This window comes from Panthera pardus, unplaced genomic scaffold (genome assembly GCF_024362965.1).
Source record: "Panthera pardus isolate Hobbes unplaced genomic scaffold, ASM2436296v1 HiC_scaffold_8, whole genome shotgun sequence".
NCBI lineage: Eukaryota > Metazoa > Chordata > Mammalia > Carnivora > Felidae > Panthera > Panthera pardus.
The window spans coordinates 123615531-123641932 of NW_026527013.1; the positions used below are offsets into that span (position 1 = coordinate 123615531).

The window sequence follows — 26402 nt, forward strand, 5'->3', positions numbered from 1 at the left end:
TTATGTATAATTTATATATTTGGGCTAGTTTCTAGAGTAAAAAAGAAGGGCCCCTGGGTGGCTTAGTCTGTTGGGTGACTGACTCCTGGTTTCGGCTCAGATCATGATCTCATGATAGAGATCTATCTATCATATCATATCACGATATGATCTATCGTGAGATAGAGCTCCTGTGCTGTCAGCATAGAGCCTGCTTGGGAATCTCTCCCCCCCCCCCCCCCAAACCCTCTCTGTCTCTTTCTCCTCTCTCTCTCTCTAACTAAATATTTAAAGTAAAATAAAATAAGTGGTGTCATACATTAAAAAAAAAAAAAGAAAAAAGAGATAAGGGAGCCTAATGAAGAAGGAAGAGTAAAAGAATGAGGAGGAACAGAGATAATCAGGATTTGAAGAGTGGTGGAGAAAGAGCCATGAAATGAGAAAATGGGATACTTCTCCCTCAGAGTCGAGAGTAAGAATGACTGTGGCTGCTTGAGTAGCAGTGCGTATAAAGGAAGCTATGGCGGGGTCCCTGGGCAAAGCACAAACACAGGTCCCCAAGGTATAGAGTAGGAAAAGGAAAAGATCAGGGAGTGCATTTCTCTTCAAGATCTTGGAGGCCTTACTTCACTAGCATTTTTCACCATTCCCCGGATTGTCTTGTCTTTGCTCCTGTGCCTCAGCCATGGTCTTCACCAGCCGGTAGATGAGCTCTTGATCCACTGTAGTTCCACAAGTGTTCACATGATTATTATGAATCTGCCAAGTGGAAGCTGGAGCGAGGATTAAATGATACAGTTACTTGAAAAGCTCTTGGAGCATGATTTATCATGTTGTTAGGTCCCCCAAATTGATAGCTATTATAAGAATTGTTAAGGTTTTCTTCTCCCCCTGTAAAATGAATCCTAACATTGGGAGTGCTTATATAAATATAAATCATGTTTAAAACATTTGAATTGAGTCTTTGATATAAAACTTTAGAAATAGATATGTGGTCATTTTCTTTTTTTTTTTTTTAAATTTTTTTTCAACGTTTTTTATTTATTTTTGGGACAGAGAGAGACAGAGCATGAACGGGGGAGGGGCAGAGAGAGAGGGAGACACAGAATCGGAAACAGGCTCCAGGCTCTGAGCCATCAGCCCAGAGCCTGACGCGGGGCTCGAACTCACAGACCGCGAGATCGTGACCTGGCTGAAGTCGGACGCTTAACCGACTGCGCCACCCAGGCGCCCCTTGTGGTCATTTTCTTAATGGCATGTTGAAGCTGAATTGAATAGAAATATTGTTGGTCAAGTCTAAATACACCAAAAATTTGAATTATATCTCATTTTCTCTTTCTCTTTGTAGTGATTTAAAGGGAGTGATAGTCACTCTGAGTGATGATGGTCACTTGCAGTGTTCATACCTGGGGACAGACCCTTCTTTTTTCCAAGCTCCAAAAGTTGAATCTAGAGAACTACACTATGAAGAACTTGATATAGAATTGAAAGAACTTCAGAAAATCATCAAAGATGTTAATAAATCGCAAGGTATCTCATTTGCAATTCTGTATTATGTGATTTTAGTATTCATTATAAAATTTATATGTGGATAATGTTTTGAATATATTAGTTAAATTTCTCCTCCAGGCTTAATTAAAATCATATTTGTTAAAACAGTATTGCTGTTTAGCATATGAGGTCTTTGTACTTAGTTTGTATTTTATAGCTTGTGAAAAAAATATCCTATTTAAGGTAATGTTTTTGTTAGTGTGTTTCAGGGACAGTACTATCTAATTTTTTTCTTTAAACTATTAAGAAAGGAACAAAGTAATTATTTGGATAGTGGTTTCAGGACATGAGAAGAGCATTATACTCTAGGGTGGTCACTTAGTAACTTCTAATATCCCTGAAAACATTTTAGTTGCTTCTTTTAAAAGAAACCAAAGCAGTACATGAGTTACCACTTGGTTGCTAAAACAGTGGTCATTTGTAGCTTTGCGATATAATTTAGCTCTGCAGTTAATTAGCCATCTAAATGGCATGTAGCCTGCAGTATGCTGATTTCTAATGAGTCAGAGGCTGATATTTTCAGTTTCTGGGTTTTGAACAACTCAATACTATCTTACTTTGAGATTCACAAGGGTATAATTTTATTGTAAATTAAAAGGAGAAATAAAATACCAATCTTGCAGTTTAATTGGACATGTGAAAAACATTATTTTAAGTTTTCTTCTCACAGTCAGGTAAAAGTATTTTTTTAATGAGAAAAAATATGAACTATTTTCACATAAGAAATGTTAAAACAAGTAGTTACAATAAAAGCGCAGGGCATTAAAAGCCAATCAAAACACCAGAGCCAATCTTAATCCTGATCCAATCACTTTACTAGATTTAACTATTTTTGAGTCTCCATTACCAAGACAGATTTAGAGGAATTTAGATAGTATATTTAAAAAATATGATTATTAAAGTCAAATTATTATGCCTTGGCTTCACAATGTCCTTTTAGAAGTTTTGAAAGTAAACCAGTGAAACTTAGGTCTCTTAAGTACCTCTAATTACAGAAAACCTGTTTGTTGTCTACAGCCCCCTGTCAAATGGAGAATGGTTAACACTGGATGTGTCACATTGCAATATACAATCCCCCCCCCCCCCCCCCATTTTTGATACTGGTGTTTTGGGGATTAATGAAATTATAAGTCTCTTTTTGTCATTTAAAAATATAATTGGAGAAGAGTGGCCTATATATGAAATGTGAAATTTCCAGAGTTCATTAAATAAATTTAATGTGGCTTTTCACATTAGATTTTGTGTCTTGAGATTTTGCCCTTCCCATAAACTATGTGCTAATGATATTTTGATTAACACTCAATTGTGTAAAAGAGTTCTCAGAAAAATCCTTTACAGCTAAAAGTCTTTTTCTGTGACCATAGTGATACCCTTGAGTGAGAAGGGTTGGGCTACTTTTAAAGTTGTCATTACCTTGATCCTTCTGTGTACTTGAAATAACTGCTAATTAAGCTAGGGATGTGCCCACAGACTTGGTGTAAAGTTCATTATTATTTTTTTTTTAATTTTTTTTAACGTTTATTTATTTTTGAGACAGAGAGAGACAGAGCATGAATGGGGGAGGGGCAGAGAGAGAGGGAGACACAGAATCAGAAGCAGGCTCCAGGCTCTGAGCCATCAGCCCAGAGCCTGACGTGGGGCTCGAACTAACGAACCGTGAGATCGTGACCTGAGCTGAAGTCGGACGCTCAACCAACTGAGCCACCCAGGTGCCCCTTAAAGTTCATTATTTACATAACCTCAAGTTTTACTTAATATTTAATGTTCCCTGCCCCTTCTTTGCCATCATTTAGTCCTACCAAAAAAAACAAAACAAAACAAAATAAAAAAACCAACAGTAACAACAAAAAAACCCAAAGAGAAAGTTGTAAGAAAGAGGACTTTTAAAATATACTATTTCCAGATATTGAAAACATTTAGTATTGTGTAACCTTATATAACTGTGGTATATTTGTTTATTAAAATACCTGTAATTAGGGGCACCTGGGTGGCTCAGTCGGTTAAGGGTCCAACTTCGGCTCAGGTCATGATCTCTCAGTTCATGGGTTCGAGCTCCGCGTCGGACTCTGTGTTGACAGCTCAGAGCCTGAAGTCTGCTTCGGATTCTGTGTCTCCTCTCTCTGTTCCTCCCCTGCTCGTGCTCTGTCTCTGTCTCTCTCTCTTTCAAAAATAAAGGTTAAAAAAATTTTTAAAAAAAATCTGTAATTATATAAAAGCACCAAATCATTTCATTGCAGAAGATTATGAGAAGTTAAAACTCTGAACTTTTTGATGACCTCATTATTCGTTTAAATGCCACTTATTTTAGTATAGTGACTTTAACTTGCAAAAATAAGTTCACAGTCTTGTGGATTATTTTCAGTACTTAGAGCTTTTTTATTTCTTCAAAGCAAGAGTTTCAGCAAAATTTAAAGCCAATTTAAAGAGTACATTTTGTTGTACACATGGTGTATATTATCTACTGTAATAAAAGTGTTTTTGAAGCTGATTTTATGTGTGTAACTTATATGAGGAATGTATGTTGTAAGCATGAAATTATAGTAATAATTTCTGTACGGCTCATGGGTTTTGAAGCTTTTCATACTCATTAGTGTGAATCCTGCCTAGCATTTCTTTTACCAGTAGTGAACAACATCTGTCGGTAGGCACTTTCAAAGACAGAAGTTTCTTATGATTTAGCCAGTTGATCATGTTCTCTGCTGGGGTGGGTGTGAAGGAATGGGTATGGTATTGAGATATCCTCCTACACAGTTGTGTATTCAGGAAGGGAAAGAGAACAGGAAGAACGGGGCATATAGTTTGTGTGTGTTTTTTAATGTTTATTTGAGAGAGAGAGATAGAGCTCAAGTGGAGGAGGGACAGAGAGAGAGGGAGACACAGAATCCGAAGCTGGCTCCAGGCCCTGAGCTGTCAGCACAGAGCCAGACACAGAGCTTGAACTCAAGAACTGTGAGATCATGACATGATCCGAAGTTAGATGCTTAACCGACTGAGCCACCCAGGCACCCCAAGAAAGGGGCATATAAATGAAAGTCTGTATGTACCCCATTGGAAATAAGTCTAGGATAACTAAATTGTCTTTACCATTGAGTACTAGAAGTATTTGTGCTTGGTGACCTTGTTGGGAGATGTATTGTTTAGGGCTATGTCTGGCTGCACGTAATACCATACTCAAATAAGGTGGCTTAAACAAGGCAGAGGTTTATTTCTTTCCCATGGAAAAGAAGTCCAGTGATGGGCAGACCAGGGTTGGTTTGGCAATTCCACTGTCATCAGGGACTCCAGTTCCTTCTATCCCAGGGTCATCTATTGGTCCAGGAAGGCTTCTGGAACTCCTGCCCTCACATCTGCAGCTGAGTCAGCCCCCTTAAGGATCTTTCCTGGAAGCCACACCCTGAGCAGCTTCTACTCACATCTTACTGGCCACTCCAAGCTGCAAAAGAGGCTGGGAAATATAGTGTTTCAGCTGAGCTCTTTGTTGCTTAGAATGAAATTGGGCTTCCTTTAGTAGAGAACTAAAGAGTGGCTATTGGGTAGGTGGTGAAGAGTCTTTTGTACTGTCTGCGTAAGGTATGGAAATTCCTACACCGAATATTGCAATACTGGTGGGAATGCCTGATGGCAGTCGTAGGCAGTTCTTCTCTTTGTGAGACAGCTGATTCCTGTGGCATCATCCAAGGACTTTCCATGTTTTTAGTTAGTCATCCTTGGTGAGTGAAGGACGTTTCCTCTCAGGGTCACAGGGTAATTTCGGCAGTTCCAGGTATTATGTGCAAATATGATTTCCAGGGAAAAGAGAGATATTTCTCCCAGGTCTCCCATTTTATTATGGGGAAATAGCTTTCCTAGAAGCCTGTGCCAGCATCCCCCATTTCTAACTTCCCTCACCTCATGTCTGCCAGGATTAAGCCCCACACTTATGCCTAAAACAACAAATGGTCAGGGGAATGAAATCACCATGATTGGATCTGACCAATCCAATGACTTTGAGGTGAAAGTGAGTGTCTCAGCAGAATTAGGGCTATGCCACAAAGGAGGAGGAGTGGAAAGTGCATGTTAGGTGGGAGCCAGTAGTTGGTTTTATACACACACACACACACACACACACACACACACACACACAGTTTTTAAAAAACAGACTATATTGTGTGTGTGTGTATATGTACGTACATATATGTATATATTACATATATGTTACACACATATACATGTGCGTACATATTGTTTCCTGTTTATTTAGGATCTCTGTCACTTGTTCATCATATCTCATTGTGCACTGTAAACGTTTTTTAAATTGTGAAATTTTAAGTTGTAAAAAAAACCATGAATATGGTGAAAATAAATCTAATCATTCTAAAAGTGTAAACCCTCAGATCCTGGTTCCACTAGATTATTTAAAGGTAACCTTTACCAAGAGTGTTTGTGTATTCTTTAAAAAATTTTTCATGTTTATTTAATCGTTTTTACATGAATATGTGCATGTTAGATCCATTGTACTACATTACAATGTAATGTAATTGCTTTTTGTAATTAATAGGCACATCTTGGAGTTCTTTTCTTATCAGTCTTATAAAGTTGGATAGCACTTTTACTTATAGCTTTGGGCTTTGGATCATTGCACATTGTGGATAGTCCACCATTTCCCTATTAATAGAAATATAGAGATACAGGTTGTTTTTGTTTTTTTAAAGAATTTATTTTTAAATGATTTTTAATTTTTTTTTTTTTTTGAGAGAGAGAGACAGAGCATGAGTTGGGGAGGCACAGAGAGAGAGAGGGAGACACAGAATCCTAAACAGGTTCCAGGCTCTAAGCTGTCAGCACAGAGCCCAGTGTGGGGCTTGAACTCACAAACTGTGAGCTGATGACCCAAGCTGAAGTTGGACGCTTAACCAACTGAGCCACCCAGGTGCCCCTGTTTTGTTTCTGTTAGCTACTAGCAGCCGAGAACCTCCTTGAGAATGTCTGTGAGTATTAGTAAATGCTAAGGAGTAGAATTGTTAGGTTACAGGATATATATGTTTTACATTTTGATGGTTCTGACCAACTTACCTTCAAAAAGATTGTACTAGTTTGGCTTCTACCAGCAGTGTTAAGGAGAGGGCATTGAAATTCCCAACACTGGTTAGTCACTGGGTCACATGTTAGCTAATAACTTTGAGAAAGATAATTTCTCTTTAAAATATTATAGCCGGGGAAGAATTATCATCAGGTTTCTAATTCTGTAATGTATTAGTTTTCAACTGTGACTATGTTTGTGGGATTGCTTTTTGATAATATGATATAGAGAAACCTTTTTTTTTAACTATATACAACAGGTTTACTTTATGATTAAATATTATTTTTCTTTTTAAATTACAGGTATCTGGCCCATGACTGAGAGAGAAGATGACTTGAAAGTTTCTGCCATGGTTTCTCCTAAATTTGATTCAGTGTCTGTAGGTTTATTTGCAGACTTTAAAAGGGTTTATGGTAGTGTTGGACTCTGCTGATTGGGATCAATGTGTATTGATTCAAATTTCTGGTCCCAGATAGAAACTTTAAGGAGGATAACAACTTTTAGTCTTTATTATTTTCTGGAACAAACATTTCCAATCTCTTAGTGAGGAGTTCCTTAGGCAGGATTTTAGTCTAAAAAAGGGGGAGGAAGGGGCAGAAATAGAAGAGCTTTTCTTAATCTACTTAAAAAAAAATTTTTTTTTAGTGTTTATCTATTTTTGAGGGAGAGAGACAGAGACCGAGTGCAAGCTGGGAAGGGGCAGAGAGAGAGGGAGACACAGAATTCAAAACAGCTCAGCTGTGCTGAGCTGTCAGCACAGACCCTGACACAGGGCTTGAAGTGACAAACTGTGAGATTATGACCTGAGCTGAAGTTGGACATTTAACTAACTGAGCCACCCAGGCGCCCCATTTAATCAACTTTTTAAAAAAACTTTTTCAGTACCAGAATATTGAGATAATCGCAATCCAGGTGAATAATACTGACCACACAAGAGATAATGTCTATGAAAGGCCTAGCTCAGGGTTTGCTAATTTACAGTCTGTAATACATTATAGTGGTTATGTTGGTGGTGGTGGCGGGGAGGGGTCTTTTTGTGTTAGTTTAACAGTAAACAGTTGGACCAGGAATTATTTTTCCTTATTTCTATCTGTGTGACCCAAGGCAAGGTATTTAATTTTCTTAGTCTCAATTTTTCTCATCTGTAAAATGGGAATAATAATAGAATCTACTTTGTTGAATTGTTATGATAATTAACCCCCACAGCAGCAGCAGCAGCATCATCATCATCATCATCATCATCATCAAATTACATTTTAGTTCTAGCATTATCATTATCATCACTACCACCACCCCACCATGCGTTCCACTGGTCTTGTCCACTGCCATATCCTTAGTGTCTGTCACATAATGAGTGCTCAGTGTATTTTGCTATATAAATGAATGGAGATGAGAAACCAGAAGCATGAAGGAGGGCCTGTCCTTTGTTGTGTTGCCCCATCTCCTTGTTTAGTTTTCTGTAAGTACTCGTTAGATTATAATTGGTTAGGTCTCACTGCCTGCAGTTTGGGCAAATCTGTTGAGTTTATCTGTGTCTAAACCAGAAGTTGATCAATTTTGGCAGGTGATCAAACTCACTGGTTTTTACTGTATTAGGAGTTCATGTCCTATAATTTTACCTAGGAAATGACTTCGATATTTTGGTATCAGAGCATAATATAGTAAGTACTTGTCCTAAGTTTTCAAAGATTAATCTTAGTATAAAGAGCCAATCCAAGCAGTGATAAAAATCACGTTAACATTGCCATAATATAGTAAGTTGGGTATACTTAAAAAAAAAAAAAAGTACTATATATGAAAGAAACATTCACCCAGCTGAGTCACATAGTAGAGGCACTGTTTTAAACATTGGCTATTCAGCACACACCATTTCTCACTCTACCTGAAGGGTGTAGTCTAAGTGGAACATTTTTGCTTAGTTAGCTGACGAATGTACACACATTTTCTTGCCTTGGAAATGATTCCTATTTTCCTTTGGGCAACTTACATAATTTTTTCTAGGTTCCCTTAAAACAGGCTCTTTGGTAGGAGGAATTCCCTTTCCTTTCTTTAGCAACTTTTGATCTTTGTAGGAAAAGGCCTTAGGTAATAGCACTATATTGTAATGTATATTTCCCTATTGGTAACTCAGAGTGCTGTTTCCTCTTAACTAGGTGTCTCTTTCCAGTTTCATTTTCTGTGTCTTACTGTTTTTTTGTTTTTTTTTTTTCTTAAAAGATTCCTGAGAGTATCATGTTCATCCCATTGGAAAACACTAGCCCAACGATTTATGTGGCTATGGTGCCATGGTGTCTTTGTGTAGCTATTTCTCTTTGGCTATAATTTTTTGTTCCCAAAGGACTGCCGTCCTTGAAGTATCTGGGTGTTTAGACATGGATTGAAAAGAGCAAGAAACAGGAGAATGTTGGTTTCTCTTCTAGACCTGTGGACAGCTAAAAGTAAAACATTTCCTGGATTTTAGGTTATACTAGAGCACAAAGCTTGGCTAAATATTTTATTTTGTCATTATTATCAAAGCACACATCTAAAAAGTAATATAATTTATAATACAATGAGGTCTTTTATAGAGGAGACAAGCATTGCTATTCTAGCTTCTGGATTGAGAAGATGGATCAGAGTTCATATATGGTTTTCTGTGGAATCATATATAGAATATGAGTCTCCCAGCTCTTTTCATAATAATAGCAGTAGCGAGCCTGATGTGGGGTTCAAACTCATGGACTCATGAAGTCATGAACCATAAGATCATGACCTGAGCTGAAGTCAGATGCTCAATCAACTGATCCACTGAGTCACCTGAATCTCTCAACTGTTAATTATGCTGGTACCCATTACACTGAAGCAATCCCTGTTGCCTAGTAGTGGATTAGTTTTTCTTAGTAAAACAATTTCAAATAAGTTAACTAAAAACACAATGGATCTATTCATTGGTTGGATTAGTGATTTTATGATCTTAATTGTTCCCCACAAGTGGGTATTATTAGAAAATGTTACCCCTTGTTCTTATTCTGTTATCGAGTGAGCATTTTTTCCTCTCAATCTAGAACTCTAATATATAAATTATAACTTATAAGGAAATGTTTGCTTCATTATATTATGCTCTGAATTATTTAAAAGGAAGGATCAAGTAACCCAGGCTGATGCTCAAAGAGTGACCTAGGTTATGATATGAGCTCATAAACAAATAGATTTATTTTCTAGGTGTAAGGCCGCTGAAGCTTTATATCATTAGTTACATGTCTTAGATACATATTATTAGTATTTTTTAATTTTTTTAATGTTTATTTTTGAGAGAGAGACAGAGTATGATCAGGGGAAGAGCAGAGAGAGAGGGAGACACAGAATCCATAGCAGGCTCCAGGCTCCCCACTGTCAGCACAGAGCCTGATGCAGGGCTCAAACTCATGAACCGTGAGATTATGACCTGAGCCAAAGTCGGACGCTTACAGGACTGAGCCACCCAGGTGCCCCACGTATTAATCAGAATAAAACATACCTTTGGCAAATTGAAAATACAAGGACCGGGGCACCTGGGTGGCTCAGTCGGTTAAGTGTCCAACTTCAGCTCAGGTCATGATCTCACGGCTCGTGAGCCCTGCGTCGGGCTCTGTGCTGACAGCTCAGAGCCTGGAGCCTGTTTCAGATTCTGTGTCACCCTCTCTCTCTCTGACCCTCCCCTGTTCATGCTCTGTCTCTCTCTGTCTCAAAAGTAAATAAACATTAAAAAAAAAATTAAAAAGAAAATACAAGGACCTAAAAAGAATGGCATAATGCTTATCTGTGAAATACAAGGAACCCTTCTGCATAATACAAAGAGTGAATTAATAGAATTAGTTTCAACATTTAAGTAAATTTGGCGAGAGAGTGGTTTGACAAAAATACTATTGACAAAATATGTGACTTTCTCTTTCCTTTTTTGGAAAAGGTTTTTATCAGTTCATTACTTTGCAGTTGAAGGCATTCAAAAAGCCACATTGACCCTTTTAGTCTGCCATTAGAGTGATAAATCCTTTATTGTTCCCTATTTTGATGGTGGGAAGTATATATTGCACCCATTGTGTTTACTCATTGACGGACGTGTTAATTTGAATCCATTCTTTCCTCCCTTCTTTTCTCAATTCTGTGTTTACAGCAAGCTGCTGATGTTGAAGTGGGAACTGACCTTGTCCCTTCAGTCACAGTGAAGGTATTGTGCCATGATTCTAGACTATAATGTGCAAACAATGTTACACATTTCATCACATCTGTCAATGTTGTCACTCTATAAGTAGCTTTTGGAAATGTAAAACAAGCACTTGAAATTTGTACATTTCCCTTAGCTTTGGGTAGCAAAGATAACCTTTATTGTTTCCGACGAATATAAAACTGACAATTGTATTCATAGTAGTGTTATGTAATATTAATTCTTATGACTTATGCTTACTATTACATTTAAATGATGCAGGGCCTTTTTTCTGGAAACAAAATTAACATTTTGAATATGTTAAAGGACTTGTGTCATGTGCCTACCATTTATGATAGACCAACCAGTTGATTGCATCATTATGTATATTTTGGGGGATTACATGAATGCTAATATCTTTCTTGTATGTGTAATTATGTGTGTGTTTGAGAAGAATTTCCAGTCATCTACCTGGCATAGCATTAGCTTTAAATGGATGTATTTATAGCAAGAAAATATTAAATGAAGAAGCCACAAAGTAGGGTAGTGACAAATTGATAGTACTAAAAAAATGGAATATGAAGGATGTGGTTTTGGTTAAAATTTTTAGTCCTGTCGTTGTAGAATTTTAGAGCTAGAACTCAAATGTAGAACCCTCTTAAGGCATTTAGATTAAAGTGTGGTAATCAGTCAGCACATTATTAAGCTGAAAATATTTATCACTGCCCAGACGTTGGAGCCAGGAAAAGTTGTGGATCTTGGCGATTTGCTTAGTCAAAACTTGGACGGGGCTTTATATTTTCTTAGATTATGGGTTGCTGTCCTTGGAGGAGCTTGACAGGGCACCAGGCTTTACCAATTGTGTTCGCTTACACTGGACCCAGCGGGTGGCCCAAGTGTGGGGATCTTTGGTAGAAGTTGAAGGGAGCCCAATCTTGTAACAGTTTCCTAAGCTAATTTTTTTGGATTCTTGCCACTGGAAACAAGGGTGGTCTTTCCCCAGTTCTCCCTCCCCCGTATCCAATCAAAGCCTCTATCTCATTAATACTTTTGAGTCTGGAAAAGTATTAGTGGCAAGAAATCAAACACTTAAGAAAAAAAAAACAAAACCCTGCAGAGTTCCAGGAATGATCTATAGACTTTTATGTAGAGAAACTTCTATCTACTGATACTGTTCAGACACACACATAATAATTTAGGAACACACTATAAATTGCAAAAAGAAATCTTGTACTTAAATCAGATGACGTTGCTCATGCTAATTCCACCCCCTCCCCCCGCCGCCCAACTACTAGTTATTCCTATAAGTAAATACACCTTTCTCTCCCATGCAGTTCTTAGGCTTTAATGTGTAATAATAGCCATGTTAAAATGATGGTATGACACCACTGGAAAACTCTCCTTCGTTAGTGGAAGTTAAACTGTATTTGAGAATGACTAAGTCTCCACTCTTTTCCTTATTGCCATTATAAGAGTATGAGAAAGAACATAACACATGAGGATTGCGTAAAATCAGCTGGGCTTATACAGCAGACACAACGACTTCCTGATTCTGTCTGACAGTTTCTATACAAATTTTGCTATAAATCTCTCCTTATAGCCTTTTATAACAACAGCAGCCAAGATATATAACCATGCAAGTTTCCATCATAATAAATCCTGTTAATTGAGAAAATTTTTCCATCCGTTCCAAGTGAATGAAGATGTGGCTACTTGGAGTATGTGTGCATGATGCGTGACCATCTATTCCAGGCAACTAAGGCAGAGTGGTTGCTCATACCTGGCCTTTGGAGTCATATTTATATATCTAGGATAAATATTTGGTATTGTATTTCCTAAGGATGATATTTCATTTTCTTAGAATCAGAAAACAACATGGAAAATTCTTGTATTAATGTTTTATATTTTCTCCTTAATATTCTGTAATTATTTTTCTCTTAAAATATGAGGTTTATGATCTAGCCAAGCCTTTAACTCTTTTTTCTTTCTTTTTTTTTTTTTTCTGGCTCAAACACAGGTCTTCTTTGTTCCTCTAGGTTTTTTTTTTTTTTTTTTTTTTTTTTTGTTACACATCTCCTTGATTCACATTTGAAAGTGCCTAGCGCATTGTTGGGATTTAATAAATCTGTGCATGAGAGATATCATGATCTTGCTAACAATGTAAAATTGTGTGATCATTGTCTAAGTCCACATTGTTATGCCAGGTAGAGTCAGAATGTCTGTTTTCTTACAAGTGGCTTATTACTACTTTAAGGATTTTTTATTTTCACTTTTAAAACTGAGCTCTTATGATACATTCCTGGTGATGGTTTTCAACTCTCTTGCACATATTGGCTTGTTGATCTTGGGCATGTTATTTCTGAACCTCATTTTTTAATTTTGTTACTTTAATTTTCTAAAAGTTTATTTTAGAGAGAGAGAGTGTAGGGGAGAGGGTCAGCAGAAATGAGAGAGAGAGAATCTTAAGCAGGCTCCATGCTTAGCTCAGAGCCTGATGTGGAGCTCAATCCCATGACCCTGGGATCATGACCTGAGCTGAAATCAAGCGTGGGGTGCCCAATCGACTGAGCCACCCAGGTGCCCCTCAGAACCTTTGTTTCAAAAATTTGTTTTTAACATTTATTTATTATTGAGAAACAGAGTGAGACAGAGCATGAGCGTGGGAGGGGCAGAGAGAGGGGGAGACACAGAATCAGAAGCAGGTTCCAGGCTCTGAGCTGTTATCACAGAGCCCGACGCTGGGCTCTTAACTCACAAACCGTGAGATCATGACCTGAGCTGAAATTGGATGCTTAACCGACTGAGCCAACCAGGCGCCCCGAACCTCTGTTTTTAAACTGTAAAATGGGATTACTTTGTTATTTGCAGTTATTTTGAGGCTTAACCACAGTTGAGTAAGAGCATGTGCTCTGGATTCTGGCAGACAGAAGATAAATTCTTAATCAGAGTGGCCTTGGGCAAATTATTTAGTCTCTCTGAGGCAAAGTTTTCTCTATTTCAGAATGTTGTGAAAATTAAATGAGATAACGCACATAAATAATTTATTAGCATGGTTCCATGAATATAGAGAGCTGCTACTGGTTATCATTAATATTATTAATTTTATTTTAAAATATATGTATAGACTTGCATGGTATTATTATTAATAGTAAAATAGTTGTATCCTACTTATGTAGTAGACTTAGCTATTTGGAGGAATGTTGTCTGTGGTGCTTGTGTAGTTTCTTCTTCCCATAATTACCATCAAGATTTTACTATGTTATGTTGTTTATAATGCTCAGACATCATGAAGGAAGCTTTGCTTTGTGGTACGCAGATTCCCTTCATTCATTCCCAGAGCTTATAAAGTAAAAATTGAGGATTCATTGTTCATTTGCTATTGAACAAATAGCAAATTGTATTTATTTGCATCAAGAGTTATCCTTTAAAAATTTCATTTTGCAAATCAACATTTTTGTGTTTAACTTATTTTTTAAGTTGTACAGAATACCCACATCATTTAAAATGAATACAAGATGGTTATTGAATCTAATTGTATGTATATAATATTTATGGCCCAGTTAGATATTCCTGTATATTGTTTCTTTGTCTATAGTATGTGTGTGTATGTATACATTATATATGTATATATATGATGTATATATATGCAAAATATATATTAAGGAATAAGTGATACATGCCTTTTACTCAAGAGAAATTTGAAAACTACTTTTTTTCTTTTAATTTTTATTTATTTTTGAGAGAGAGAGACAGAGCATTAGCAGTAAAGGGGCAGAGAAAGAGGAAGACACAGAATCCGAAGCAGGCTCCAGGCTCTGAGCTCTCAACACAGAGCCTGATGTGGAGCTTGAACTCACAAATTGTGAGATCATGACCTGAGCTGAAGTCAGACTCCCAACCGACTGAGCTACCCAGGTGCCCCTGAAAACTACTTTTCTTAAAAATAAATATACCCTTGCTTTATATGAATTAATCATGAAATGTATCTGTGTCATATATTAGAGTTCAATACTAGACTGAAAACTCCTCCACAGCAAATGCTCTATAGAAGTATGATTCTTAATTCTGGTAGTACATGGTTATCATCTGGGTAGCCGAAAACAAAATACCAATACCCAGGTCTACCCCCCCCCCCTCCCCCCCCCGGAAATCTTGACTCAGTTGGTATATGAGCCCTACCTGGGCAGTTGACTATGATAAGTCTGCTTTGTAAACTATGTGGATGAATTCATCTAAATGAGACTGTTCAAAGACTGGGACTTGAAGGAGACAAAATCCAAAGAGAGAATATGCCCATTGGGAGTCAGATCTTTAAGCTTTTTCTTTGATAGCCTCAAAAAGATGCCCCTTAGTGCTGTGGCCCAGTAAAAATCCGTGGGCCTGATGTTTTCTGCTGATGCTTCTCCTCCGGGGCAGTGAGAGAAGCCCTGGCCTTCTGTACCCATGCCCGTCCTGTTTCCCAGTCACACTGTTACCCCAGAGTTCTTAGCTTTTGGTTCTAATTTCAGTGGGAGGGTTTTCTTAGCATCACCTTATAAGAGCACCAGTTTAGAATTGCAGCCAGCTGAGATGTGCAGCAGTCAATATTGCCATTCTTTGATATTTTCTAGAATTAGTTACGTCATGTATTTTTGTGTTAAGCCATGGAATAAAGTGTGGTGCTTTGATATGTATCTAGACTAGTAAATATCCACTTAGCAAGGAAATCATTAGAGAATAATTAATTTATGCAAAAGGTGGTTTACTGATACTAGATAAATCAGTTGCCACATCTATATATGAAAAGAAGAATGAACACCAAATATTTCGTGATGTGATTATTTACCAACCACAGGGCAGATTTTTCCTTTGATTTTGCTAGAACATTTTTAATAGCTTTATTGAGATATAATTCACATAGCATACCATATACTCATTTAAATTCAGTGATTTTTACTGTATTTGCAGAGTTGTGGAACCATCACCACAATTTAATTTTAGAACATTTTCGTCCCTCCTGAAAGTAACCTCATACCCATTAGCTGTCACTTCCTGTTCCTTTTCCCTGTCCCATCCTCCAGCCCTCCTCTACTTCCATCCCTCAGCGACTTCTAATCTATTTTCTGTCTCTATTGATTTGCCTATCCTGGACATTTCATATAAATGGGATCCTACAATATGTGGTTCTTTGGGACTAGCCTCTACCCCTTAGCATAGCGTTTTAAAGGTATACCCATATTGTAGTATGTGCCAGTACTTCATTTCTTTTGATTACTGAATGCCGTTTCATTGTAAGGTACCATATTTTGTTTATTCATTCATCAGTTGATGGATATTTGGGTTGTTTCTATTTTGGCTGTTGTGAAGAATGCTGCTGTGAAACTTATGTACAAGTTTTTGGGTGGGCATATGTTTTCATTTCTCTTGGCATGGAATTGTGAGGTTGTATGGTAAATTTATGCTTAATTTTTTAAGAAACTGTTGTTAAATTATTTTCTTGTGTGGCTATACCATTTTACATTCCCATCAGCCATATACGAAGCTTCTAGTTTCCTCATATTCTTGCTAACACTTATTTTTGTCTGTTATTTTGATTATAGCATTTTAGTAGATGTGTAGTAGTATCTCATTGTAGATTTAATTTGTATTTCATTGTGATTAACAATATTGAGCAGTTTTTCATGTACTTGTTTGGCTATTTCTATTTCTTTGGAGAAAAGTCTGTTCAACTGCTTTGTCCAGTTTCTAGTGGGTGGAATCCACCACTTCTCTACTTACCAGTAACTACTACTTACGTTGTGTTTTAAAAGACTACTCATGTTTTTCAGATGTTTCCTAATTATTTGCTAGTGATTTTTTACATGTTTGTGCTATCCTATCAATCTGGATAAAATTCAATTTTTTATTAATAACAATTTCTATTTCCTTAGGTCACATTGCAGAATCGACTGGCTTTGCAAAAAGCCAAATTATCAGTTTATGTGCAACCACCTTTAGTATTGACTTGTGATCAGTTCACCTTTGAATTTATGGGTAAGTGTTCTGTTTTGGCTTAAAATATATCGTGGTGTGATGTTTTCTATTAATTAAAATTTTTTTGTTAGTATGTTTATTTGATGGCTACATTTTTTGTCTGAATAGTGAGACTGGTATCTTTCTAAAAAGATTTCAGTGATTGTGTTGTTTTGCTTCTGTTTTCCCTCCAAACATCAAGCATGAATGATACTTTTTAAAAAATAGCAACATTCAATGAATGGTTGTTGAGCTGAAGTAATTACAGATTTTCAAGTGCTTTCCTCAACTAGATGGGCCTGTAATTGTACTTAAATGCTGTAATTTGGAAGGCTTTCTTTATTGGTGTTTGTCTAGTCAGCTGTTTATTGAATCAGTAATGTTTGAAGAAAGGACATTGGTTTCGGAGTCTGGTCTGAATTTGAATCATGGCTCTTACACGTACCTGATGTGTAACCTTTGGCAAACTACTTGAGTAATTACTCCAAGCCTCAGTTTCTTTTAATCTGCAGAAAGGGGATATTGATATCTGTCTTGCAGGGCATTTTTGAGGTTTAGTTAGAAAATGAATCTATGTAAGATATCTGTAATAATGCCTAAAATAGTAGACTGGTCATAAATGTCAACTCTTAGTAAGATTTCTTTGCACAGTATCTCTCAGGCCCTATGATTTATATCCAAGTTGTCATTAGTCCTATTAAAAAGATTTATGATTTATCTTTCTAATCTTTTTCTTTCTTCATTTACTGCTGCTGATCCTATATTGTATTCATGAAATCAAGAACATATTTCTCTCTTTTGCTTTTGTATAACCAACCCTTACTTGAATGCCTGGCATATACGGGGAACTTAATAAATATTAACCAAATCACTGAATGAATGGATGAATGGTTGATATAATCTTATAGGTGATATCCAATCATTGGATTCTAACTTTATTTTCTAATTTTTTTCAGAATACTTCCAATTTGTCTTTCTAAAAAATATTCTGAACAATTTAGTTTTTCAATTAAAAACGTCTTAAGTCTGTCTAACACAGGTTGGAGGTCAAATACATGAATATAGAAGGCTATGCACAATCTGCAAAGTCGCTACAGTTATAGTTACATCCATACGGAGTCCCCCCTTCCATTTCTCCCTGTAGTTTGTATTCTAGCCATGATAAAGTATACTATTCCCCATTCCCAAATTCTCTTACCTTTTTGTATACCTTTTTCTCTGATCATGCTGCCTATTCATCTGATTAAAGAGAAGCAAAACTTCGTTGTTTTGGACTCAGTTACCAGTATATATTAGCTATATGACCTTGGACAAGGTTTTTAATCTCTCTATAGCCAGGTTCCTCATGCACAAAAGTTGGGGACAATAATAGTACATATTACTGGGTTGTTGTGAGGATTAAATGACTTAATCCATGTGAAGTGCTTAGGAGAATAGCTGGCATGCAATGTAAGCATGATTTTAACTGTTGTTAATAATAATTGTCCAAAATTTTGTAACTTCTATTACTTTTAAATTTCTTATAGCGCCAGAGATGAGCAGAACAGTAGCCTTTTCTGTTTATCTGAAAGGGAGTTATACACCGTCTGAATTGGAAGGAAATGCTGTTGTTTCTTATTCCAGACCATCAGGTAAATACACAGTTGTTTAGATTTTTAAGCCTAATCACTCCTTTTAAATTGGAGTTATGAGTTAAATGTTTAAGTGTTTTTTTTCTTTTAAGTTTATTTATTTATTTTGAGAGAGACAAAGACAGCACAAATGAGGGTGAGGCAGACAGAAGGAGAGAGAGAGAGAGAGAGAGAGAGAGAGAGAGAGAGAGAGAATCCCAAGCAGTCTCCACAGTGCCAATGCTGAGCCCGATGTGGACCTCAAACTCAGGAAACCATGAGATCATGACCTAAGCTAAAACTGAGAGCTGGACATTTAACTGACTGAGCCACCTAGGCACCCTTAAATGTTTAAGTGTTTAAGATTAGAAAACACATTGTAGTATATTACTAAATGGAAAAATATTCTTTCCTAGTGTTAAATAAAATTGTCCAGATTACCTCTGTGTCATGAATTATTAGAGAGATGTCTGTTTAGCTGATTTACACATATAGTGTTTGATGCTGTCTTCTGAATTAATAGCAAATATGATATATTTTTATTCACACTAAAAGAATGATATTAGACCTCACTTATTAAACTAAGGAGAAAAGCCTAGTCTGAATTGGTGAAAAAGACTATTATGGATTGATAAATCAGTATTCATAGACTGACACTGTTTTAATGACTAAATAAAACTCTTTAGTATCTTACATATTAATATATTTAAGAACAGATTAACTAAAATTTGATCTGCATATTTTCAAGGAATTCTTTTTAAATTAAAAAAAGTTACCTTTAGTCCAGTTGAGATTCAGTTATTGTAAATTTTAACTTCATTGGGTCAAATTTTATAGTTTGTATTTTTCCCTGTATAGTGAAACATTTTGACAATACGTTTATTGGTAGAATACAAATAATTAGTCATTGCTTTTTTTTTTGTCATCGCTTTTTAAACAATGTTTTAATATAGAATAACTGGTAATACGGTACTTTAGAAATGTTGCATGTTTTTTTTTTTAAACAATTGGAACTGATAATAGGGTACTTAAGAAATGTTGCATTTTTTTAAACAATTTCTATACAGTTTTTTAGTTCTGAAGTTTTAGAGATGACTTAATTATCTTTTTCTCCTCTATTGATGTCCACTTTGCTTCTTTAGCAATACTTTTTAGTAATTGTAGTTTTAATTTTGTCTAAGTAAATTTTCTGGCCTATGCCTTGACAACTCTATACTCTGAGATGATTTTATAACTTTAATACATGTTTTCAAAGTCTTTCTTCTGTTTTGTCAGTTATTTTGCTTTAAGCTAAAAAAGTTCATTTTAAGGCAGAATTGTCCTCCTTCTTTTTTAGCTATATTTTCAAAATTTGGGGTTATGTAAATATTTTATGTTTAAATGGCTTTGAGAAAGCTGACTTCAGAAAGAAATGCAAAACTTCCGTAAAGGATCAAAGAGTGATAGACTTTTTAGTTGGATATTTCTGAAAAGAACACTGATAATTTTAATTATCTTATCTTTTTATCTTAATTTTGATTTATGAAATAAAAATAAATATTTGGCTAAAATCTCTAGATCATTTATCATTAATTGAGTGTGTCAATGGTGATAGGCATTTGTATATATTTTTATCCCTGTTACACTTGAAATACGCAGTTGTAGAGACCGTCGGTAGCTTAATTAAACTAAGTATTTCATTTCCAAGGAAAATTAGTGACACTGGTTGAAAATAAATTTAAAATAGAGAAATGGGTTACATAGCAAGTTTTCAAAATTCTTTAAAAATACATGATAAAGTTGTAAAATTAGCCTATGAACTTATGGTTGCACATGCTATTTTTAACTATTATGCTTTTCTATAGACGGAATGTAAGAGATTATAAATTATTGCTAAACCGAAAAGCATAGCATTAATTAGTTGAAAGTTAATTAGAAATTAAAATTTTAAAAAAGTCTATAAAAGTGAGAGAATACCAAGATAAGCCTAAAACAAAAAGACATTAGTCCATAGTAGTGTCTACTGACTGAAATAATATAAGCAAGAGTAACTGGAAATATTACGTATTTGACCTTGTACTCAAAAATTTTCCCAATTCATTTAATCCTCTTGATGTCATTTACAAAGCAATCTGGTTTTCTCTTGGTCTATATCATATAACTTACCTCCTTTTTTTTGGGTGGGGGGCATATTTACACTGGAGTGATACACTCTTGTGGACTCCTGAAACTGGATGTATAAATATATGTTAGATTTCACTTATTCATGTTGTACTCTTCAGTTGTGAATTGACTGACTTTTATTGGGGGGCCATTAAATCATCTGAGAGAATCTTCAACATTTTAATTCATATTTTTAAGCAGATGTTTATTAAATACACAAATAATTTGTTGCATTCTTTCTTCCTTACATCTTTTTGCATTGCCTCTGATGGATAGATATAAATCCTGATGGTAAGTGAAAAGATAATTTAGAACAAAATGAATTTCAGAATTGAAGTTTGGTTGGTGAATTGAATTGGTATTGTACCATGAATGAACTCTTTTTATAGACTCTTATTCTGACAATAGAATACTCTTTAGGATGATTCAGTGCCGTCATCTGGCTATGGAGAGGATCATAAATGTTTCCTCTCATAGAGATTTGTCATTCATTACTAGTTGTTTCCGAGTCATGAGAAAGAATGAAGCTCTGTGACTTTTTTGGGAAAAAAAATCTGACGTGTCATTGACCACTTATTTCTGTAAGTTATTGGTGATTTACTTATATGCTCTGTTATCTTATTTTACTTGAAATAAAATAAAGAATAAGGAAAAAAGGTGTTCATCACTGAATTCTAATTGTTTTCATTTTCTTTCTATCTTTTTTTTTTATTGATTGAGAGCTGGGGTAAAGTGGTCAAAATTAACTAGGGCATAGGGAAAGGGTAGGCCATGTGTGCTTCTTGATCATACTAGTGACTTTGGTGTTTATTCTGTGACTAAAGGTCAGCCACTCAATGGTTTTAAGTATGTCATGAAGCGCATGGATGTGAATACGCATACACATGCTTTTGGTCTGGGTATGACAGGAACAGATTTGTATGCTGGAAAGACCACTATGACTACAGTGTGTGAAGCGCTGGTTGAAGGAAAGCCAATTAGCCTGTCAGGAGATCAGCTGGAGGTTATTGCAGTGGAGTTAAGTAGAGGCAACGGAGATGGATCAGAGACCTAGTTAGGTTTCAGCTCATTAATAATGAGCATATCTATTACACAGGTCTTAAGATCTGAGTACCAACTCTGGTAAAAGGGATCAAGGTTCTTAGGAAAAGGCTGTTTCTAGGTCTGGAGAAGGGAAAATCAGAGAGCCTGTCCTATATTGTTGGGTCAGAAAGTAAAGACATGGTCAAGAAATGATAATATTACATTAAAATGATTCAGGGGTACCTGGGTGGCTCAGTGCATTAAGAGTCTGACTCTTGGTTTCAGCTCAGGTCATGATGTCACAGTTAGTGAGTTTGAGCCCCACATCAGGCTCCGTGCTGACAGTGTAGAGTCTGCTTGGGATTCTTTGTCTCCTCTCTCTGACCCTCCCTTGCTTGCTCTGTTTCTCTCAAAAAAATAAATAAGTAAATAAAATAAATTACGAGAAAATGATTCAGAAGCCAGTGAAGGAATTCCCACCGGGTAGATATAGGACACTTTGAACATCAAAACCATAATAATGGTAATGTATTATAATATATTGAAGGTAGAAATAGAATCTGTGAGTACAGTGGTATAATAAAGGCATATGTAGAGTGAAAACTCTTCTTTAGCAAAGAGTGTCAGCTAATTAACATAGAATGAGTGATAGAATTAGAGAATCATTATTTTGCAAAATCTTTGTAATGATTAGTTCAAGCAAGCTTCGTCCATGGACACTAAATTCATTGCAATAATAGAATATTGTGTCTCAAAACATCACCCCATAGATTACTTTTTAATTACAAAGAGAAAAAAGTATCTTTACAGTAGTGATTTGGTAACACTACCATAACCAAGTGATCAGTGTTAACATCATTAATACCGGAACAAACTGACATTAATATACTTCCTGTACTGATGCACACATCTTTTGAGACACACAAATTGTTTTCTCTATGTCTATTGTTTGTTTTCTAAATTGTCAGTTTTCTCTATGCCCAAATAGATCCACTGGTCTTTCTGATCAGAACATCATGAATACTTATTCTGTGGGCCCCTTCCTTCCTTCCTCTTCTTTTCTTTTCTCTTCTTTTCTTTTCGTTTCTCTTTTCTTTTCTCTTCTTTTCTTTGCTTTGCTTTGCTTTTTTCTTCTCTTCTCTTCTCTTCTCTTCTCTTCTCTTCTCTTCTTTTTTCTTTTCTTTCTTTCAGAGAGAGTATGTGAACGAGGGTAGGGATAGAAGGAGAGAGAAAATCTTAAGCAGACTCCATGCTCAGTGCAGAGCCTGACACGGGGCTCAGTCTCAGAATCCTGACATCATGACTTGAGGCAAAATCAAGAGTGGGACACTTAACTGACTGAGCCACCAAGTACCTCTGTGGGCCCTTTCCTTCCTTCCTTCCTTCCTTCCTTCCTTCCTTCCTTCCTTCCTTCTTTCCTTCTTTCCTTCATTAAAAATTTCTTTAATGTTTATTCTTGAGAGAGAGAGAGAGAGACAAAACATGAGTGGGTGGAGGGCAGAGAGAGAGGGAGACACATAATCTGAAGCAGGCTCCAGGCTCTAAGCTGTTAATACAGAGCTGGATGCCATGCTTGAACTCACGAACCGTGAGATCTTGACCTGAGCTGAAGTCAGATGCTTAACCAACTGAGCCACCCAGGCACCCCACCATGGGCCTATTTCTTACCTTGTTTAGAATTTGTGGGGCAATGTCATCAAGGTTATGACCCTTAAACTTGCCTGGGTCAGTGTTGATTGTTACCTATTTTGTTTTCCCCAAATCCTTAATTTATGAGTCTGCTGTAATACCTATCATAATATGAATTTCATTAAGTTTGTTCCTTGGGTTTGCCTAAGATTTTGGGTTCTTTGAGAGCAGAGTTCAAGTACTCATCTTTGAATTGTGCAATATCACGGTAGATGACAGGTACTCTCAAAGTATATTCTACTTTGATTATCTTAGTGGTTTATCTCAGTTTATTAGATATTTTAAGATAAATATTAGATAACATTAATTAGTAATAATTAAATAAATAAAATACTTAAAATATAATGGCAGTTATTTACTCATACAGTTTTGGGGATGCCAACAACCTGAGTTGCATTGTATCTGGGAGGTGAAAATATATTTATATGAGAAATATTTTACTAGAAATAAATATTTAGCTTAATAACATGAAATATGCTTGTTAAATTAGAATTTGGGTTATTAAAAATAACTCATCATTCATAATGAATATTTACATTTTACTTGGCAAGATTGTATCTAGCTGGTGAGATTTTATACTAACTTTTGTAAAATACCATATTATGATTTAAATGATTTATTTTAAATTTAAAAAATATTAGTAACGGTTATTTTTGAAAGGAATTTACTCCCTCTTACTGTAAATTCAGCCCAAAATATGAGAAAAAAATTATAATACATGGAAATTTTAGTATTTCAATACAAAGCTAATAATTTCTTATGAAGTATTTGTAAATTGTAATGAAGCTTTAGGAGATTGAAATATCCAGCTTCACCTGGTTGGTAAGATTGAATAATATGTTGCCACTTAGATCTTAACTTACACACAAGGCTTCAAATTTCAAAGACTGGTCCATTTTATTGGCCTGATCTGTTCAGGCTCTTTGCAGATAAGCAGTCCTGCCTTTACATGTGGAAAAAGAGAAGCAAACGAGGTTTTATGTTGTCCCATAAGAGTTAGTCTCCATTATGTCTGCATTAAAGTTACATGACACGGGCAGTGTAAAACATGACTGCAGATGGGGCACAGTACGTAGCCAGACATAACAGGAAGGGATCAAGGAAGTTCTGGCTTCCAGACATTGCTACTGCTTTGGAGTTCGTTGTTTTCAATATGAAATGACTCTAGCAGGCCCTGGAAAGAGTTCTGAAGGCATTATATAGATGTGTGATATATATAGTTATTCTACTCTGATATATATGCTGTTTTTCCTTTTTTTTTTTTTTCCAAAGCACATTTTGGCTTCCCTCTTGACAGTGATACCGGGCTTCTGGTGTGCCAGGTGTAATTAGAATTCTCTTCTGGAGAAATTGTTCTGTCAAGAGTGGTTTTGATGTGAATTTTCTCTCCAAGTGTTAAATAATTTTGTGATTAATTGCACCAGAGTAGTTGCAACTATCCATTTCCTCTCTTAGGCTAGAAAGGGAAGTGTCTGAAGGAGAGGTGATTATATTTGGTAAAAAACTGCAGAACAAAGTCAGTCTGATGAAAGAGTAGGCCAATATTTGAGTATTATAAATGACCAAATTTTTCTTTTCTCTCAGCATAACACTCAGAGAGTTGAATAAGCCCAATTCAGAGACTGTTTTTTGCCAATTACATAGAGAAAGTATCAGTGATGGTAGGCAAATTTAGGACCAGTTAGACTCTTTCAACTAAGCTGAAAGCCATTCTACTAGCAAAATTGAAAAGTCTTTAAATACATGTAATTCTTTCCTTCCTTATTATAGGTACATACATGCATGCATTCACACATACCTCTATGTGTTTCTGGCTTCAGGTTCTTAGGTGCACTCACAGCCTGAAGAGTAAATTGGTATCCAAATTTACATTTCAGGTTTCTCAAGAAAATGTAAATCTCAGTTGAAATGTGCCTCTTATAAACCCCGTGTCTAAATACTGGAGGTTCTATTTTAAAAGACTAGGGTTTTAATTTGATGGGAAGTAATGTAAAATACTGGCATTGTAATTTTTCTCTTGAAAGATGTGGTTTCTTTAAATTGGTTTCTAAAGGATTTCATACTCTTTTTTCTCCCCAGTGGTAAAACTTTTCAGGCTGCCAGCATTTAAAAAATAGCCATAATCATTTTATTAAGTATGAGTGTCATCATTTTTCAAAATAATGTTTTCCAAATGTCCTCTGAAACAGGTTTACAATTCCTGGAGAGAAAAGAAATTCTGGAGGGTTTCTACAAATCTTAGCAACTGCAGACCATTGCCCTAGTGTGTGATGTTGTCATTAACTGACCTAACAGAACTGTGAATTGAGTTATAATGTATTTCCCTTCTTGGGTTCATTAGTGCTTGCAATCCATTTGTTTCAATTTCTGAAAACATATATATACCCCCGGTTTCTTTAGCTCTGGGTTTTTGGAGATTTAGGGTAATAATCTTTAAATATATAGACTCAGTAGCATAAGGCCAGTGATATTGATCGTGATTTATTTTATTTTATTTTATTTTTTGCTACAAATTCAAGCAAATTCAAGTACGTATCTGATCCAAGTGAAGGAGAGCCACAGTTTTAGCAGGATAGTTTTGGAAGAACATTTACAGCCAAATTTTGTTTGAACAGTGAACTCAGACTTTGGTTGAAAGTATATAGAAAGTAGCTTCTCTTCATGCATGTGCAGAATTATCAAAAGAGGAAGGACTTTTTTCCATTACTGTATTCATTAAAAATGAAGGAAATGGAAACAAGTTTTCGTTTCCTTGTTCTTTCCAGGCTGTATCTATTAATTGAGGCTGTAAATTATATATTGTAGAGGAAACATTAGTAGGTATATTTCCATAACTTGGGGATATATGGAATATATGAAGTTGGAAAAAAATAATGCTTTGCAATATTTTTTATGGTGATATTGATAGTTGTGGTTTGAGCAGTAGCTTAGATCATGTTACCATAATATTTTGAGTGAAAACATTTCATCGTTGTAAAGTACAAATACACATGCCTCTAAAACCTCACAGAATGTCAGGAAATAATGCCTTGGGACTTTTCTGAAGTGACACTAGTTATAATTTGCATCTAGGACCAGGAGAAGTGAATTTAACATTTGTTGGTTATGAGCAAAAAATGAGCTATGTAAAATTTAATGGATAATTGCTTATGTTGAAGAGAATCACAAATATGCTTTATATGCTCTGAAAAAGTAT

The 26402-nt window shown here is 35.8% G+C and overlaps 1 protein-coding gene across 10 annotated transcripts in view; it reads left to right on the plus strand.

Annotated features, from left to right (window-relative positions):
• Positions 1–26402, plus strand: part of BBS9 (Bardet-Biedl syndrome 9) — a 434898-nt gene that overhangs the window by 175782 nt on the left and 232714 nt on the right. For 8 of the 10 annotated variants that reach the window (XM_053897794.1, XM_053897793.1, XM_053897796.1 and 5 more), the window contains 6 exons: positions 1328–1509; positions 6892–6968; positions 10722–10775; positions 16661–16763; positions 18269–18373; positions 20771–20785. In XM_053897794.1, the coding sequence (XP_053753769.1) occupies positions 1328–1509; positions 6892–6968; positions 10722–10775; positions 16661–16763; positions 18269–18373; positions 20771–20785 (536 nt within the window). The remainder of the gene's footprint in view (positions 1–1327; positions 1510–6891; positions 6969–10721; positions 10776–16660; positions 16764–18268; positions 18374–20770; positions 20786–26402) is intronic. The other 2 variants (XM_019443775.2, XM_019443776.2) reach the window with 1 other exon arrangement.